The sequence below is a fragment of the Ornithorhynchus anatinus genome, chromosome 18 (genome assembly GCF_004115215.2).
Source record: "Ornithorhynchus anatinus isolate Pmale09 chromosome 18, mOrnAna1.pri.v4, whole genome shotgun sequence".
Classification (NCBI taxonomy): domain Eukaryota; kingdom Metazoa; phylum Chordata; class Mammalia; order Monotremata; family Ornithorhynchidae; genus Ornithorhynchus; species Ornithorhynchus anatinus.
The window spans coordinates 5,542,681-5,562,971 of record NC_041745.1 but is presented as its reverse complement, the minus strand read 5'-3'; the positions used below and the strand labels follow the sequence as shown (position 1 = coordinate 5,562,971).

General features: G+C 42.6%; 1 protein-coding gene across 1 annotated transcript in view; it reads left to right on the top strand.

Annotated features, from left to right (window-relative positions):
* Positions 1–20,291, top strand: part of BRWD1 (bromodomain and WD repeat domain containing 1) — a 74,094-nt gene that overhangs the window by 51,195 nt on the left and 2,608 nt on the right. The window contains 7 exon segments of the mRNA XM_029046557.2: positions 6–172; positions 1,626–1,852; positions 2,615–2,791; positions 4,103–4,761; positions 4,764–5,055; positions 6,552–7,523; positions 11,638–11,648. Coding sequence (XP_028902390.1) covers positions 6–172; positions 1,626–1,852; positions 2,615–2,791; positions 4,103–4,761; positions 4,764–5,055; positions 6,552–7,523; positions 11,638–11,648 — 2,505 coding nt within the window.

Below are 20,291 nucleotides of genomic sequence, written 5' to 3'. Positions count from 1 at the left end.
CACAGATTTACAGCATGACCTTGAGATTGTCTGCTCTATTTGAGGAAAAAATGAGGAGAATCTCTTCTGATTTTAGAATTAGCCAAAAATACCAAGAGCGACTCCGAAGAAGTCAGAGGTATAAGAGGCGGCAGAATTCTAACCAGGCCCACCAATCTGAGAAACCGTTCAGGTAAATTGATTGGGGGTGATGAGTTGCATTCGTAGCTTTGCTTGTTTCTCAGGCTTACTTTTTTTTCCCCCCCTATAGAACATCCATATACATTTTATTCATTCTCTTAAATAACTCTAAAATCAAGGTGAGAACAATAGGAGAACCACTATCAGATCAGAATGTTGTGTATTTTCAATTCCACTAGATTGTAAACTCCTTGAGGGGAAGGAGTTATGCCTACCGCTTCTATTGTATTGTACTCGCCCAAGTGCTTAAGGCAATGACCTGCACACAGTAAGCTCTCAATACCTTTGATTGACTTTTGGATGGCCGAATTATGGCATTGAGGTTTCGGGGCAACTTGAGGAATTTTTTATAATATTATTAAAGGGCAGGGTACTTTCTTTAGCAAAGAAAACTAAATTGAGGAAAATTTAGGCAGTCAGTATTCTTTTGCTAGGATCCGTAACTTGCACCTTGAAAATCATTGTACATTTAGAATTTGCTTCAGTCTTCATATATTTGAATATAATTAATATCCAGGTTGTTTAAATGAGTGGGACAGCAAACTAACCCTCCTCTTAAAAATCTCAAAAGTAAATAAGGCAAATTATTTTGGAACTAAAATATGTAGGCATTTAATCTTTACCTTCATCTAATCTGTTACCTAACTATATTCAGTAAATATTAGATCTGTTTAAACCCTGATATTTAAACCGATGAACGCACTTGAACAGAGGCGCTATATAGGCTGGGTTTGGGGGGAGCCTGCTCTAGCTGTGGACCGGCAGGATTGGTAAAAATTCCAGGTCTTTGGAATTTTAATGAGTTCAGGTCCCATCAAGTGATCAGCTCCTTAAAGGGATTGGACACCTAATGACACAACTGTGGCGTTTAAGACTATACTATATGCCCAGTACTGTACTAAGCACTGTTGAGTGGCTCTGAGGAACCTCTAGTTGTGTGAATGCTAGCAGCATGCCCAGCAGAGGGGGTTGTGTAATGTCATTCCCATGCCTTGCCACCATTGAGAACTACAAACCCCTCTCTCTACTGGCCAGTGTAAATGATTGTGGGGTTTCTGGGTTTGTTTTTGTTGGTTTTCTTTTGGATTGGTTTGGAGGTTTGGGGGAAAGGTGGCTGCTTGAGTCCAGCTGATTTTTAGCTTACTACCGGCCCCACCAGTCCTGCGGGCTTTGGTCCCACAGGACCCTGGCCTGACACTGAGGCATAGCATATGGCGAACATCAAATTCTGATGAAAGGGAGAGGAGATATAGGGTGAAGTTCAAATTTGAATATGATTTTGTTCAAGTAAAATTAGGTCTCCACACTTATTCTGAAATACTGGTGATCTAATTCCAAGTACAGTTCACTTTGAAATTGAGAACAATTGAACCAGAGCCCAGTTGTGCTAAAGTTTATTCTGTCGAATTGCCCACGATTTCCTCTATTATTTCTTGCTCATCTAGACACCTGAAGCAGAAACAGTTAAAATCTCAGGCCAAAGTCTTACCCGAAGTGGAAGATTCTCCTCAACAATCTACCTCAAGCAGGGCAACTTTTGTGACAAGCCATAAAGTCAGTGCAAACATCTCTGCCAATGCAACTTCTGGTGAATCGTCAGATTCGGCAGCATCGTCTAGAAAGATCGGACGGGCTAGACCTTTAACACTAGCAAAGTGTTCTCCACTATCTGGTGAGAAATGATGCCTTTATAAAAAGGATTGTCTGTGTCATATTGAACTGTATAATATAGAAGTAGCAGTCTTCAGAATTCTTTGGAAGCGATGCTGTTAATAAGAGACCGTCACCATGAGAAGTAACGTTGCTGTGATTTCCACGAGGTTAAAAAGTATTTTTACAGAAACTTGTTCAATGTGTTCATTTCTTTTTCTGATGATTGCAGATGCACACATGCATTAAAATTGATTGGGATTGGAATCTTGGATAGAAATTTCTCATAGGGAAAGACTTAACTAATAGAAAATCTGGAGGAATTTTTTTCAAAGCGGTTCTAGCATTATATCTTTTTGTCACACTAAACAATTGTTTCCAAGGTTGAAAAGGGGTAGGGCTAATTGTAATTATTTACTGCTTCAAGAATGTTTCACATGTCCTGAGAAGCTGATCCCCTTGTGGGCCGGGAACACGTCACTTCATTGTTCCGTACTTCCCAGAAGTAGTAGGGAAGTCAAGTTCCGGGCACCACTTCAAGGGGATGCTCAGTAAATGCTGCACCTCTTATCCAAAGCTTTAAAGTGTGCCCAGAAAGATCTTTGCTTTGGAATGAACATGTCTATAAATGTCTTACAAGGACACTTTGCTCTTGTAATCAAATACAGTTTATAGTGCTGTTAAGGTATGTATGTATCCTTATAGAACAACCCATGGTGTCACAGAGTAAAGCATTGATTTTAGTTAACTGTATTTGACACTTCAACTTTCTCATTTTTGTCAGAGAGTGAAATGGAAGATTCCTCAGCTTCCTCTTCCTCCTCTTCAGCTTCTTCAAGTAGTTCAGAGGAAAGTAGAGAGAGTTCTGTAGTGACCGAATCCTCATTACGCAATGGGATCTTCAGAGGCAACAGTGACAACTTCAGGGTTACTAGAAATAGAGCTGCTCAGAGAAAAGCAGGTAAGAGCTGGTTGTGTACTTTGTGAGGAATGTGTAGTTGCCAGCGTTACGTTAAAAGTAAAGAATGTAACTCCGTAATTTTCATTCTACAGAACTTTTTGTCTTATGGCAGAAACTGAGCTCATGATTTATAGGTCGAAACTTGTTACTCTTCTGTACTGGAGAAAACTAATCCCAAACATCCCAGGGTTGTTTAATGGCATGACCCACCTTCCTATCTCCTCTGTTTCTTCAGCACATCTTAACCTCTCTCTTTCCTTTGAATGCAAAACGTTCTGCAGTTGTTTTAGCTTGCTTCATTCTCTTACAAAAAGAAGTACTCTGACAGTCCCGGATACAGGACAATTAATGGAGAATCCAGATTTGAGAGAAGTGAACAACGAGAAATTGTCCCAAGTCGTTACACTGATTGAAGAAAAAAAAAACCCAGGGTGTTGGTAGAGTAGCTTTACGTGAATTGACTTAACTACAAGAAGTCGTTCATCTAAAAGGAACTATCCAACTTCCAGACATGGGGAGATGACACAATACTGAATCTTTGTAATTCCCCGGCAGCTCCATAAACGAATTTCTGGGGTGGTGGTGGTGATGATGACAGAGTTTCCCACTGGGTATGATGGATGAGCTGTAGTCTTGAGACTTCAAGGCCGAGAACCTGCACCAAGCAGTCAATTATAGTACTAATTAATGGGACAGGTTAATCAGACTGTAAGGTTCTTGGCCCATGTGGCGATTGACCAAGATTCAGTCGCTCGCCCTATCCTTTCCACTCATGTCTCTTGGATAAGTAACAGTTGGATTCCTTTATGGCCCTGTGTGTAGTTCTCATAGTGGATCTCCTGGAAGTGGGGTCACCTTGACCTAGCCAGTGTAGAAGTTCCCAAGGACTCCCTCTCCAATTTTTACGACCCAGTGCTACTCTTTGCATATGTTAGATTTCCTACCTTGTTCTTCGTCTAAAACGTTCGTGACAACAAAAGGTACAAATGGTAAATTATGCCATCGACTTGAGCCAGTCAGTGAGTTCTTAAAAATCTTTACGGCCTCTGATCGATTAACCTTCCTGGCTGGCTCCTTGTTGATTGCCAGGGTGGGACCGGCTGCAGGAGTTGAGAATAGGAAGCATTAGGAAACTGGTGCCATGCCAAAACAACTTCACTTCTCCCCAATGAGATAGAAAAGATCACAGAACGGAAGGGGCAGAAAGGGCTTGGTACGTGTGCCGGAGAAGAGAACCTTGTCATTTGAGATTTTTCAGAAGGGGCACTGTTACAGATTCTTTGCCGACTCATTCTTTCTTATTCCTCGTAGGTTCTACCTCTCAAGAAAATGGATACAGCCGAAAAGCTGTCAGGAAAAGGGTTTATCTGAGCGACTCTGACAACAATTCAACGGTGGCCGGTGACAGACTGAAAGCCAAAACCGGATGCATCCGCAAAATCCCACGCAAGTGTGCGACTGCAGCTGCCAATAAGATCAAGCTAATGAGTGATGTGGAAGAGCACTCAAGCTCAGAAAGTGCGTGCTCTGGAAGCCGGAACAGCAGGAAACTGCCTCACCGGAATGCCTCTGCTGCAGCTAGAAAAAAGCTGTTGTACAACTCGGAGGATGAGAAAAGTCTGAAGTCAGGAAGCGACAAAGACGAAAAAGAGCAATCTACTACTAGAAATCACCCGGCCGAGACTCGCTCCTACGCTCGTGGGACGAGCGTTAGTGAGTCTGACAATGGAGGCTCAGAATCAGAAGGTGACCTGAAAGTGGTTCGGAAGAACTGGCGCACAAATGGTCACAAGCTCTGCACTGCTGCATCTTTTAAGGCAAAATTTCCCTCAATAGAATCCTCTGAGGAAGAGTCAAAAAGCCATAATTCAGAGGATGAGAGCAAAAGGAAATCTTGCCTGTCAACTTCTATGCAAGAGCCTCCAGTAAGGAACAGGTCTGAGGAGGAAGGAGACTCAGGGCCAGGCAAACTGGAATGGTTAGAAAACCCATGAGGACCACCTGCCGTAAGGTTGCCACACTCTCGAGAAAAGCAAAGGTCTTGAGTGATTCAGATGACTCGGCAGAGTCTGAGGAGGAAGAGAGTGGGAATGGAAGACATTTGGTCAAAAGAGAAACACCTGTGCAGGTGCCCAAGTGTTCAAAATCTGGTTCCGATGCTGCCTCCGAGTGCACTTTGAAATATGTGTCTGAAACAGATTTGGATTCCGATTTGAATTGCAATAACACAAAACCAAATAAGAGGAAAAAGAACCTTATAAAAGGTAAACTGCAGTATGTAACATAATTCCAAGAATTTTGGGCATCCTTTTTTTACTTTCCAAAATGCTTTCACTTCACTAACCTTTTTTTTGGGGGGGGGGATGGGGGGGAGCATCCCTTTAAGGTAGGGAGAGGTAGATATTAACCTCACTGCATTTCAGTTTCTTCCTTCTGTAAAGTGGGAATAAATGACTTGTCTTCATCACCCAGATGGCTAGTGGCAGAAGGAGAACCACAACACTTGTGCATATCTATTTATATTATAAAATGTTTATTTAATGTCTTTCTTCCCCTCTAGATTGACAGCTCGTTATGGGCAGGGAATGTCAACCAACTCTGTTCTACTCTCCTAAGCGCTTAGTACAGTGCTCTGCACACAATAAGTACTCACTAAATACAAACTGATTGAAACTAGAGTCCAGGTCTCTTGACTTCAGGTTCCATGCTGTTGACACGTAAATTAGGCTCCTTCCCAGATGAGATGATGAGATGGTGTAGCTCATATTTGTTTTTCTCCTGAGTTTAAAAAAAATAGATCCAAATACATCTTGTTAAAATTTAAAACAAAGTAAAGAAAGAGTTATGGTTTATTAAGCTCAGGAGAATAATCTTTTATAGGTGTTACTGCTCTAAATAGTGCAGCTAGTGACCCGTGATAGAAAAGATGAATTTAGTATGGGGATTGTCTGTGTTCTTTCCCTCCTTCCCCCATCATCCACATGGCTTTCAAACGTCTTGTTTCCTCCAGTCTTTGAAACAGTTTCCTGATCATAATTATCACTTGGTTAAAATCTAATCATGAGCTAATTTTTGTTGCTTCTGTTGGATCTCCGCACCCATCCTGGGGTGGAGTGATTTAAGACTGAAGTGTAATCACGGGCCTGTTTTGTTTTAATGAAAAGGTATGTGTAATGTAGTGTTAACAGCTTCCATAGCAGAATAACAAATATTTTATGGTGGGGGAAAGATTTAAGCATTTGTGGTGCCCCTGAATGAAGAAGGTCCAGGCTCACAGAGTTAATCCCACCCTGGGTGTGAGTGAGTGCAGACCAGAAGTATTTAAATCCCCAAGTGTTACTCATTGTAAAATTCAACTCCAGCAGATCGTATGGGCTCAATTTGATTATTCTTTAAAATTTTCTATGCTGCAGCAGCCCTCCCAAGTCCCGCTAATAGGGAAAAGGTCCAGGGCAGGTGCCCTGCCCACCCTAATGAGCCCTGAGTCCTTTGCCTTAAATGATATCGTAACTGGGTTCATCTTAGTTTGGGTTTTTATGGTACTTGGTACTTCACAGCCTGATTCTATCTCATTTCAGTTCGAGGGAAGTCAGGGACTCTGATCAGGACGACGTAGTCCTACTCGTGCTTGAGGATGGTCTTACAAACACTTAATTTCAGTCTATATGTATTTTTTTCTTTTTAGCCCAGCACTTCTGCATTCTGGTTGTTACCGTTGGAAATTTATTAAACTCCCTTTTGTTTTTCCGCCCCCACCCAGGCACCGCATCTCAAGAAAATGGACTCATCAGAAAAACTGCCAGGAAAAGGGTCCATGCAAGTGACTCAGACAGCAACTCGGAAGTGGTTAGCAGACCGTTAAGGCCCACACGTGGTGGCTTGAGAATTCCACGTAGGTGCGCTGCTGTGGCCGCAAGTAAGATTAAGTTAATGAGCGATGTGGAGGAAGAAGAAAACTCCAGCTCTGGAAACGTGGGCACTAGGGGTAGGAAGGGCCGGAAACCGCTTCCTCGCGGGACCGCCACGATCCCCAAGAAGATGATACTGTACGATTCCGAGGGTGACACAAATTTTGAATGCGAAAGTGAAAAAGAGCCGGTAGAGCTGTCTGCCTTTCGAGATCAGGCATTCGAGGCTCGTTCAGAGATTGAAAAGAAAAGTGTTCGTGAGTCTGAAAATGAAGACTCAGACTCTGAAAGTCATTCGAAAGGGGCCCGGTGGAAGAATCGGCGTGCCAGTGGTCCCAAGTCTACTCCCGTGTCCTTTAAAACAAAACACTTCTCCACTGCATCTTCTGAAGAAGATTCCAAAAGCCATACCCCGGGAGATGAAAATGAGAATGGGGCTTCCTGCCTGGGCACTTCTGGGAAGAAGCCTGCTGCAAAGAACAGCAAGGAGGAGGAGGAAGCGGGGCCCGGGCCAAGCAGGTGGCGAGATAGAAGAATCAAAAAGATGACTCGACGGAAGGCGGCGGTGACTTTAAGAAAAGCCAAGGCCCCCCGCCATCTGCCGGACCCAGCAGATTCTGAGAAAGGGGAGGGAGAGAAGAGACCTTCTGAATCAGAAAGCATGGAAGCATCTGAAACAGCGGGGAGTGCCAAGTCTGGACCCGATTCTAGTCCCAAGGGCATTTCAGTTGTGGAATCAGCCACTGATTCAGACACTAACTCTAGTGATAACACGAAAGCAAAAAAGAGGAAAATAAGAGGAAAAGCAAAAGTAGTTAGAAAAGGTAAAACTTTTAAAGCTAACCTATCTAAACCTGGGAGACTGCCTAGACAAAAAAAGCGACCTAGGTTAAGTCTGGATGATAATGACTGGGAGGATTTGGACTATGCAAAATATAAGAGAGCTCCTCGACGTTCAAAAATAAGAACTAGAAATCAGGGTAGGAGGACTGTGAGATATGATAACGAGGGTGATGATGATAGATGTCTAGAGGTAGATAACGAATTAGATCCGGGTGATTGCACCTTATGACCTTAAGAGAGAAACCAGTCCATTTCTATAAGTAACGTGGCTGGAATTCATGGTGAATGCTGGCTGTTCCGAATCTTTCTTGTGTCCTTCAATTCAGGGAATATATTTATATTTTTCTATGAAAAAGTTTTGAATGTGACTAAATCCTGACTGTCCTTTTCTTGTTTCAAGTTGCACTCACTTGCCCGAGTAGAAGCATTTAGCACAGGTGCCAAAATGTGCTTCATCCAGGGTGGGGACGGGGCGGGGTGGGGGTGGGGGGCAGATTTCAGTTTCGATTGGCATTTGGCCACACATAGTCAGATTTTTATTTTAACAACAAAAAAAAAAAACAAAAAAAAACCCTCTTCTTAACACTAGGCATCTAATGCTCTATCATGAGCATTATTTTCACAGTAGCCTGGCGGTTGCTACCTATGTTCTTCGGTTACTGTTTTCCAAAATTTTAAGGGAGGTGGTTGTCTTAACACCTGATCTTTAATAGCCTAGCTATTTCATATGACTGACTTTTGTTTACAAATAACTCCATAACTGGTTAGTAGATACAGATGGACGTTAAGATCAAGAGACGACTAACCTAAAGGCTGTTGGCAAGTCATTTAACCTTTCGTTTTGGTTTCCGTTGAAAACCTGATGCTATCACAGCTGATACATAAGATCAGCTCCAGTAATATAGTTGAAGAAATTAGCTTCCATTTTCCTTTAATGGTGTCGGCGTTTTAAAAAGCTACATTATCACATCCGTGCTTTGAACTCGAACTTATAAAATACTAGTAAATTATTGGTCTTAGTCTGTTTTGTTTAAAAGTATTTGTTGAGCCTGTTGGATATTTTCATTCTGAAGCAAGCCTCGATTATTATGCAGTTTCCTTTGTGTACCCAAACAATTGCTATATAGCGTGTCTCAGCCACACAAGATCTTTTGGTAGTTGACTTTAAGTTAATTATCCAGCACACAGAGAACTCTGGGTGACTGGGCTTTAGGAAAGCGGCATTCTCCACTGTCGATCTTTGAGGAGTCTCCCCAGGACTCTCATGGCAACCTCTTAGTGCTGCATCTAATGAATGGGTGGTTCACCTGTGGTGACATTCTAGTTTCGGTGTTGGCAGGAGAAATAGTGTCTACCACTCATTTGGACCCGAGACAAATGCCAGTCACCATATGTTGATGAGATTAATTTGGTAACTGTTCCAAGCACACCCAGACAGATTAATCTTTAGGTCCTAAGGTGGTTCTTGTTATGCATTATTAAAGACCTGAGTCTTCAAGGCGAGCATCCTAAATATATATTATCTCTCTGCTCCACATAGTTTGGACCTTTGGCAGAGTTAGCTTTTCCTGAGCTCTTCCTGTTGCAGAGGCTCTCATGGGGCCTCACAAGCTGTCCAAAAATATTTTGTCTCTTCGGCTCTGTGCTTTTCAATTTCTCTTGACGAGCTAGAGGGGGGGTAGTCTTCTCCCTCTGCATGGGGGTGACAGCTGAGAGGGAACGAGGGCCTCCTGAGAGTAATTAATAACCAGGAGCTGGAAAAAAAAGGGAAGAGCTTTCTATTTTAGATCTCCTGGTTTCCCAGATACCATTTGGGGACCCTTACCTCCGGCCACATCACTGCGGGTCAAGGGGGTGTATCTCCTGGTCTCCGCCAACCTGAGCTAGGCACCATCTCACTTCCTGGCTTTCAATACCACAACATCAAGAGTGCTTATATGCAAATGCAAATAAGGACTCTCCCGAACAATGTTCCCAATTAAACGTTCTGTGGCCTCAGATTCCTTTACAAACCAAAATCTTCTTACTACCCCTTAAAGGTTTTAACTAGAAGAATGCATAGTAAGAAGCACTAAACTTTTTTTTATTTCATTCTGTGATCATGCAGATGTATCTGGCAAAGGTAAGTTGTGAAGTACATAGTTAAGTTGAACAAAATCATAGCCAAGAAGTATCAGTTCTAAACGATTGTGGAGTAAATACTCAGGGCTTGGTTTAGTCTTTCTGTTACTGTTCTATTTTAAACTTTAGGCAAGTTGCACACACTGCTTTGTTGATCAGATCTCTAAAGTAGAGATTTAAAAAAAAAAAATTGTTCTTGTAGAGCAGACTTGAATTCCCGTACATTACCTTATACTCCCCCAAACCTCTTTTTATGTGAAACTTGAAATTTAAACTAAGCAGGATTGTGTATTCTTGGTTTTTAGTTTTTCCTTTTTTTTTTTAAAGAAATAAACGATTGTGGTGTATCAGATATGAAGTGATCCAAGAACAACAGTACTGTAAACTTGAAATTGCAGTCTAAACTGTTGTAATCGAAAAGAGAAGAAAATGGTGCTATGAACAGGTTCTGGCTTTTTAATTTTATTCTTTTCATAACTTTAAAAAATAATGTTGTGTGGCTTTTTTTCCCCCCAAACTTGACTTTTCGATGTGAGGACCATAATTTGCTTTGTTTCAAGTGACTGATATCATAAACGTCAAATGCAAAATAACGGTTTGAGGATTGTTTCATTTTCATCTGTGAGGTTCAAGCTGTTTAGCGCAAAGCTTTCCCAGAAAGCTAAAATCTTTCTTTAAGAAGAGAAAATGGAGACTCTCTAGGGTTGGCTGCAGTGAATGGGATCTGGATTAGGCTCCAACACCAGAATGGGTGCCGGGCCGAACAACAAACGTGCTCAGGAAAGTGGCCTAACCATCCCGGGCTCACAGAGGAGCTGTGATTATGGTCCAGTTGCTGCTGTCCCTTTGGATCTTTGGGCATGTGTTTGTAGTGCCAAATTCTCACCTGCTCCAAGTTAGGTCCCTCAAATTGCCTCTGCCCTCTCTCAGGGCGTCAGAACGGCCCAGGTCAGCTCCGTTAGCTCCTCAAACCCCTGCTCCGAGCCTGCAGTGGCATTCAGGAGTATCAGCAGTGCCCCGTCCCAGACATAGACTGGTGGTTGTGCTCTGGAAAGTCAACTTCTGCTAGAGCTTAACACAGTGTCTTGTGTATTTTATATCCGTTTCTGGAAAGATTCGCTTCATTCCTTATATTGCATTATAAGTATTAAGGTTTACAGACAGCATTTCAGATGTTTTTATTACTATTGCTAAAGTGTATTAAGCACTTTTAGTGGGCCTAGCCCTTTACAGACTTCTTCTAGGCCCACTACGAGTGCTTAATAAAGGAATCTAGAAGATATAAATTGAAGACAGACCCAGCCCACATGATCACAATCTAGGGAGGAAGATTCATGATCAGGTCATTGCTGCGAGTCTTCTTGAATTCCCCACTTTTTTATCTTCACAAAATATTTGGTCCCACCCTTCCCTATTAAAAAAAAAAAAAGTCAGGCACTATATTCCAATATGCCAGAAAATAAAACAAGCCTTAGCTAGCTGCTGACAACTCATATGACTCCTTAAAAGTTTGAAGTAACACCTAAGTATGTTTCTGAGAACTGGATCATTATTCTTGAATAATACTATCGATATCATCTCGGAAATCAGCTGAGATTGGTAAGATCTTGGTCCCCAAAGACTCTAGTTCTCTCTGAAACAGTCTTTCAGGTTTTCTGCTTGTGCCTCTCTGACCACCTCACACCACCCCAATTTTGAGTCTAGGGGAGATGGATGAATGACGTTTGTGCTGTTTCTCTTGGCAACTGGGACTCATAGGTAGGCTCACTCAGGGGAGTGGGGTGGGTGAAATCAAGGGCCCCCACTGGCTTGAAGAGCTGAGACTCCCAGGTCTCTGAAAAGTTTTGACGGTCTAATCAGAGCTGAGAGACTCCACATGGTGGCTTTTGGGGCTGGGTAGGTTGTTGAATAATAATGGTATTAAGCATTTTCTATGTGCTAAAGACTGGGGTAGATACAAGGTAATTAGGTCAGATACAGTCCCTGTCCCATTTGAGGCTCACAGCTTAATTAGGAGGGAGTAGGATTTAGTCCCCGTTTTACAGATGAGGAAACTGAGGCACAGGGAAATTAAATGATTTGCCCAACAGACCGGTGGTGGAGGTGAGATGAACCCAGGTCCTGTGATTCATGGGCTCCTGCTCTTTCCATTCTCCCTCAGGTGAGAAGTGTCATGTTCTGCCTATAATCAGCGCTTAATACATTCTATTGCTAGAGCAGCTCCTGAGTAGCAGTCTCAGACTTTTCTTCATCATCATAACTGTGGGATTTAAGAACTTATGTGCCAAGGTCTATAAAGGACTAGGGGAGATTAAAGGTAATAAGGTCAGACCCAGTCCTGGAGAATCGGGAGGAGGGAGAGCAGGTATCGAATCCCCATTTCATAGATCATCCAGCTCAAATGCAATTGGGAAATATTAAGAGCTGAAAAGGGCAGTGTTTCAGCTGCTTCCAAACCTGTTCACGTTGCGGTCACCAATGTGGCCGCCCCCGTTCTGTTCAGCAGCTGGCCCAAGAGAACTGCCGATTCCCATCCAGGGCTGTGGATGTGGGCTTATAGGAGCCGGGAGTGACGAACAGGGCTGCCACAAGTTTAGCTGGCAGGAACAGGGCAGTACTTCTTGAACAGAAGCTCCAGTCGCACTGTGAGATGGGGTAGGGCTGAAAAAACTGACCTCTACAAGTGACAATTGAAGCAGCAAACCAAATGATATTTGCATGGGCTCAGGGAGGGGTTGGCACAACCTAGAAGCCACACTGTGGGCAAAGTTACTGCCACTGATGAAACGCTGTGTGCGGAAACGTGCAATTGTACGTCGAGCCAATGTCCAGTGAAACTTGGAAGGGTCTCCTGAAACCGCTTTACATTCATTCATTCAATAATATTTATTGAGCACTTACTGTGTGCAGAATACTGTACTAAGCGCTTGGAATGGACAAAAAGCCCCCCCAAGCACCACAACTGATGGCTGCTTCTATTACGACTGAAAAGCCACCGATACACTTGTCCACCTGTCAATAGGGTAAAAGCCAAGGTGGCTGAGTGATTAAACCAATGTGTAATTAGCAAATCTAGTAAGGCTATAAATGCTAAGCATAAGCAAGGGCCAAGTCTGAGTGGTAACTAAGTTATCGATCATTGTCGTGTGAATACCAATAGACTGGTTGCATTAAGGGAAGCCAAGTTTGCGATTTAATGAGCTTCCTCTCCGTAACTACCACAATTACTAAGGGCCGAACGTTTGACCGAATGCTGGGGTAGATACAGGGTAATGAGATGGGACGCAATCTGTGTTCCAAATGCCACAGAGAAGTTAAGTGGTTTGCTCGAGGTCACACAGCTGGTAAGTGGCAGAGTCAGGATTAGAACCCATATATTTGGACATTCAGGCCTGTGCTCTTTCCATTATGTCCTGCTGCCTGCCTTTTTCTTTTTTTGTTTCTCATGGTATTTAAGCTCTTACTATGGACCGGGCACAGTGTTAAGCGCTGGGGCAGATACGAGCTAATCAGGTTGGACACAATCCTTGTCCACATAGGGCTCACAGTCTTAATCCCCATTTTACAGATGAGGTAACTGAGGCAGAGAAGTGACTTGCCCAAGGTCACAGCAGACAAGTGGCAGAAGTGGGATTAGAACTCGGATCCTTTGGACTCCCAGGCTTGTGCCCTACCCACGAGGCCATGCTGCTTCTAAATACCATCAAAGCTAATAAAGGTGCATAAGGCATGAATCCTAAAACAATTTCCCCAATATTTTTCTTCATCTTCACCAAGTGAAAGCACTGTAGGTTTTCAATTTCCCAGGCCACATGTTTGCCCCTGATAAAAGTTAGGTATTTCAGGACAAGCGTGAATTACTTCAGGCTACCAGGGCACTCTTATACATTCCATCAATGTGTGAATAATGAATAGAGCAATGCACTAAATGGTAAGAATATTAAATCTTTTAATTTGTTAGGGGTCCAACTTGTCCTGAATCTTGGGTGCCAGGAAAATGGGCTGAATTTTACTAACAAGGTCATGGAGTTAGCTCCGGCTGGAGATGTAGAACTTTGTTTTAAGTAAATTGTGGTGGATTAAGGTGGTGTAAATTCCATTCTCCCAGTGTTTACATTGTGAGCCCCAAGTGGGACAAGGACTGTCCCATCTGATTATTTTGTGTTTATTCCAGTGCCCGGAACATAGAAAGCCTTAACAAATAAATACTATTATCATTTTCTTTAAAATAGCACCATTTTTCTGGCTTAAAATTTGCCTCCAGAGAACCCCTATAACTCTTCTAAATGGGAGAACAAAAATCACCCTGTTAAAGGGTGTAAACTCAAGGGCAGGGGAATTTGGGGTTTCTGTTGTATTTTCCCAAGTCTTAACAGTAGTCTTAGTAGTAATTATGAGGGCATTGAGTGCTTACAAGGTGCATCAAGGTAGGTACAAGATAATCAGATTAGACTTGGTCTCTGTCCCATACTGAGCTCACAATCTGACAGGTAGGGAGATGTATATCATCCTCCAAAATAGAGGTGAGGAAACTCAAATAGAACCGATTGTTGTGATATGCCAATCTTGCCTTATCCTTTGGGATCATTGGCTACACCCCATTCTTGCTGCCATAAAGGAGGACAGATAGCTGCTGTCCCTCTCCCTTATGTGCACAAGACCCACTGCTTTAATGAAACACCTGCAGACGTTTCTTGCCACCAGCAAGATGGAAGCTTGGCCAAAAGTGAACCGATCTTTGCAAGACCCAGAAGAATTTAATTTTAAGCAATAAGTGCCTAATGAGCTTGTCTTTTTATTCTTGCCCTTACACTGTTAACCACCTCCATTGACACTTTTCTAAAATTTTAATTTCCATCTTCTTTAAAAGTTTCAGCTTTTTTCTGAAGATTTTGGTAATTCTATATGATGAGAGTTCACTTTTGCAATGAAATGGCATCTCTCTCAACTGACAGGGCTAGCTCCGTATTCACACCTGAACTTTGATTTTTCACCTTCCTTATATTTTGAAAATATGAGGCATTTAGCTGCCTCAACCCCACCAAAGAAAAAAGAACAATTTTTCAGCAAAGCAGCATGGCCTAATGGATAGAGCAGGGGCCTGGGAGTCAGAAGGACCTGGGTTCTAATCCTGGCTCCACCACTTGCTGCTGTGTGACCTTGGGCAAGTCACAACTTCTCTGGGACTCAGTAACCTCATCTGTAAAATAGAGAACATGGGTTGTGTTCAACCTGATTATATTTACCCAGCTCTGAGAAACAATAACAAAAAAATTAGTGTTTCAGTAGCCTTTTTAGTCTGTGGGCTTTTGCTCATTTTACTTGTGGCATCTTCTGAGCACATACAAGATGATATGTCTATTAGTCGATACTTGCTGCCTGTTAGTTTTGGAAATGAGGCTGAAACTGTAGTAGTGACTCAATTTGGGTGTTTGCATGCTGTCCGTATTCTGTATTTTAAAAACATCGAGAGTTGTCTCTAACTAGATTGGAGAGGTAGAAGAGTTTCATATATGAAATTGTGGCCACTTTAAGTGATCATATGAGATGTTCTAGGCATATCGATTTGAATGTCACATGCACTGTGAATCCCGTTGGTTTGGAAGACTAGGGTGCGCACAGAATTCAAGGGGTAACCATTTTCACTGTAGGGTTGGGCTTGAAGGGAGGGAACAGGAGCCAAACCAAGATGAGGGAAAACTCACACAGTTTGGGACTCCAGGTGAATCAGGATCCATTCGAGTCTCAGTGCGCCACCCTGCCCGCCCAACCACCGTGGCTTCCGTCAGCCAATCTCATTACAAGCCATACACATTAGTTGTAAGGTTTTATGAGAAACAGTGTTGCCTAATGAAAAGAGCATGGACATGGTAGTAATAATAATGTTGGTATTTGTTAAGCGCTTACTATGTGCCGAGCACTGTTCTAAGCGCTGGGGTAGACACAGGGTAATCAGGTTGTCCCACGTGGGGCTCACAGTCTTAATCCCCATTTTACAGATGAGGGAACTGAGGCACAGAGAAGTTAAGTGACTTGCCCACAGTCACACAGCTGACAAATGGCAGAGCTGGGATTCGAACTCATGAGCCCTGACTCCAAAGCCCATGCTCTTTCCACTGCGCCACGCTGCTTCAGTGGAGACAGGATAAGAATCCAGGTCCTCTACTTATGTGCTATGACCTTAGGCAAGTTATTTAACTTCTTTGTGGCTCAGTTTCTTCAATTCTAAAATGAGGATCAAACCTGTTCTTCCCTCTTAGACTGCAAACCCCATCTGGGACAGGGCCTGTCTGGTTGGATTACCATATCTACCCCAGCATATAGTACAATGCTTGGTACAGAGTAAGTACTTAATATCACTACTATGGCAGGTGAGGTGTTAAGTATTTACTGTGTACCAAGAACTGTTGAGGCTTTAAAATAATAATAATTAAGCCTCAGCTGATTTTCTTTTTCCAGATTTGAGTTTCCCAGCATGCAGATTTTACTCAAAGATATGGAATACTTGGATAAATATTGTTGTAAAAAGACATGCATATTGGAGAGAATGTTCTTGCTGATTAAACGTGAATATCATGTCCCCTTCATAGACTCATCTTAAACTTAAATGAGAGCCTTCTAGACCCCCTTTCCTATATTCAATCAATAGTATTTATTGGGCACGTACACCCTGTTCAGAGCACTCTATTAAAAGGTTGGTTGAGTTCAGTAGTTAGACACAATAAAGGATCTTATAATCTAGTGGATTCCTTTATTTTCCTCCCCGTGATGTTTCAAAAGATGTACTACAGTGCCATAAAGGACCATATTAATTATTTAGGTATGCGTCAGTGTAAGAAAAGTGGAAGTATTCAGTATTAAACAGGACAAATGAATCGTCCACTTTTCCTGAAGAAATAGGGAAAATGAATTCAAGTCACTTTATATGTGCAGACACTAAAAGGAAGTGGTTTCCAAAATAATAAGTAAAGTGAAATGAAAACCGGCAAAAGCACAGAATAGGCCTGAATGTAGGAAATATGGAAGGTTGGATGGCTGCAGCTCTTGATCAGATTTGGTTTGGGGTTTCTCCAAGTTCCCAAGACCCCTGCTGGTGATTGATGTTGGCCCCTTCTCTGAACCTGTGAACGCGTAGGGCTGGTCTGCCGGAATTATCACCCAGCTCCATACTCTGTCCACCAGGCCGTGCTGCTTCTCGACACTGCTTTTCCAACACTGAGGAGGATGGGTCATAAATTCAGTCCAGTATTATACCCATTCTCCCCTGCCTTAAAGACTGAAAGAAAGTATTGCTTCTTGGGGACTTGAGCTAGGACTGATGTTCTAATAAATTCCAAATAAACATAGCTTTTGTGGCTTTCTTAAAGATCAAATTTATAAATAGAATGTGGGTGACACAGAAGACTTGCCAGATATCCATGCCTCACAAGAGAATGGAGATGTAGCGTAACTGCTTAATCTGTTATGAAAAAGGCTCAGGGAATTAATGTAACAACATTTTACATTAGTAATGATTTTGGGTGTGGGGGTGATACTAGCATTAGAAATGCCCTCTCTCCTCCACCGTCATCAGTTTATTTGAAAGAACAGTTTCTACTACCAACAGCCTACTTATCCACTCTTGTGTGTCCCTAAGCCCTATCTCCAGTTTGGTTATGTACTGGCCCTCTCTGAAGAAAACCTCAGAAGGGCTACCACTTAAGTGCTTAATTCACCCTTATTTTCAAAGATGTTTTAAAGAGCAGGCTCCCAAGAGGTGAAAGATCTTAACTAGACTGTGGTGGCTTGCCGTGCACGCTTGTAACATCCCTGCCTCTATTCAATGCTGAGTTTACAGACTTTCCACAATAGGGAAGGATCAAATCAGTTGAAATACAGAAGGGGACGTCAACAGCTCTTTGACAGAAGAGGCAGCTGAGCCGGGCCCCTAAGTGCTGGCAGCCTAGTGTTCTTGTTCCTGCCCTGCTGTTGTCTGGGTAACATAACCCCTGTGGCCTTTGCCTTTCACCCCTAGTAATGAGAATAAAATGGGACATGTTACAAAAATCTAAGGTGGTGTGATGAATCCAGCCCTTTCTCCCCAGAAAAGCGGGTGAGCTGAAGAAAACACAAAGGAACATCTCCACGGGCTTGCAGAGGAGGGGTGGGAAAATGGGACAGAATGTATTGGCGATCTGTTCACGGACTCATGGGCCTCTGTGTGCAGCCAGTGGGAGCCGCCGGTGAATTTCCATGCCCTTCTGATCCCTGAGCAAAAACACTTTAAGGCACTTAAAAGTCACTGATTGCTTCGAGTAGAGAATCTAGGGAGCCGGGGTTGAGAGGAGGGAACTTATTGTCCAAGTAGGGTCTCGACGGTGTTATGCTGTAGTAATGAGAGGGTTGGACTCATTTGTATCATCATTATTTTTCAGCCGAATCTGTTCTTTCGTAATGGGAATGCTTGCCAAATACAATGTAACTATTGGTGAAATTTTAAAAAAACTGCTTATGTGACAGGGGTCTAGAAATCCCACCTCCTTAATGCTACTTATCCAGTGCATACTTAGAGTTCAGTACAATAGAGTTGATAGGATCCCTGCCCTTAAAGAGTTTAGCAGTCGAGAGAGGAAGACACATTTAAATAAATTACAGGTAGGGGAAATAGAGGGTAAGGATAGATGCATAAGTGCTGGGGGGTTGTGAGTGGGGTGAAAAAGTAGAGCAGGAAGATCTCAGATATTTTAAAGTGTTTGGACTATCCCCAAACCTTAGTTGCCAAGTTGATCATTGGTCTTTTTTCTAGCACTTATCTTTCAGCTCCTCCCTCAAGTTGTTTCTTTACCATCAATTTGTGGGTCTGCACGTTTAGAATACTTCACCTTTATGGAACAGTGATTAGTTCCACTGCCTAAGTGTAGCAAAGACCAGGAACAGAAATGCTTTTAGGCTTCATTTTAGCATCTGCTATCCCAGCTACCCCAATATGTCTCCCAGGGGCTGTTTTTCAACCTGGTCTTGGATTTATACACAGAGTATTATATTTAGTCTCACAATTGAGAGCTAGCGCTTGCATGTGTATGTAAGCTATGGACCCCATAGCATTAGGGGAGATAGCATGGTGGAGGAGATATCAGTCAAACGATGGTATTTATTTGCCCAACCCCACAACACTTAGTTTTGTATGTATAAGTTATTATCAATTAATTATATTAATGTCTCTCTCCCCCTTTAGACTGTAAGCTCATTATGGGCAGGGAATGTGTCTGCTAATTCTTTGTACTATACTCTCCTAAGCACTTAGAACAGTGCTCTGCACATAGTAAGCGCTCAATAAACATGACTGAATGAAAAGTAAGCACTCAATAAGTACCATTGATTAATATTTGTTAGGAGGGAGAATGGATCGAATCTCCATTTTACCATCTCTGCCCACAAGGAATCATGGTGGCAGGGAAAAGGACCACAGTAGGAGAAGAAACCTGAGAGAGTTGGCTGTTGTGGGGGGAGGGGGTCCTTTGGAGAGGAATGGCAGGAGATCCTGGAGAATTCGACTGCCACCCTTTTCCCAAACTCCCCATTTTTAGCTTTCACCCCATATCCCTGCTACTCTTAAGCTGCCTCCCTCCTCAATCCTTCAGCTACACACTGCAAAGGGCAGCAGGATAGGTGTCGCTTGCTCAGAAATCCACGGTAACTGATGTACATCCTTGCTGGGTTACTCCAGGATATCCTAGTTGATCAATCAGTTTGTTCTTACTGTGTGCAGAGCACTGTTCCAAGGGCTTGGGAAGTATGTTACAACAAGCACATTTCCTGCCCTCAAGGAGCTTATGGTCCAGAGGGGATGATGTGTTACCATAACCGACATAGTACACACTTCAGTTATATATTCTATTCTAAAAAACTGCCCAAGTTTAACAGAAGCAAAGAGTGAGTTTCATAAGCCAGACTGTTTAGACCTGATTTTCCCCTTTCAATATTCACATCATCTGCCCCTAACACTCACCAACTGGTAATATAACGGGGGGGGGGGGTTGAATTTTGTGTAGGTAGGAAACTTTGAACTACGTTCGATAAGCTTTCGAGGGATGCCTGCCAAAGAATTCCAATCCCCAGGAATACCCTAATCCCTTATTAAGGGTAACAGAGAAATAACCACTGTTTAAAGTATTGCTTGTCTTTCTCCTGGTGCCGTACATTGAGGTGAAATCATGGTTGGTGGTGTTGGAATGCCTGTTTGGAGAGGATTTGAACACTTATGCATTTACTTTTCATGGTTTAGTTAGACTGGGAATGCCATTTCAACTACTGCTATTTTTAATGGCTTAAAATTTGAGAGTCCTTCCCTTTTGATTATTAGCTTAAAAGACAGGCTGAGTTTTTTAAGTTTAAATGTCCTTTTATGTCATACTATTCTAGAGGAGCAAACCCTGTATTCCTTGCACAAAAGAATTCCATTTGGATTTAAGTGGAAACATTTTCTGGGTTCCACCTGCAAAAAAAGTCAGACCAGACTAACCCTGACAAATAAGCATCACTTATGGACAGGAATTTTTAGGATTCACAGTAGGGTATGTAAATAACTAGTAAGTGTCCTTTCACTTCTGGAGAATTTAGCACTTGCACTAAAAGCAGTTTTTACTCTC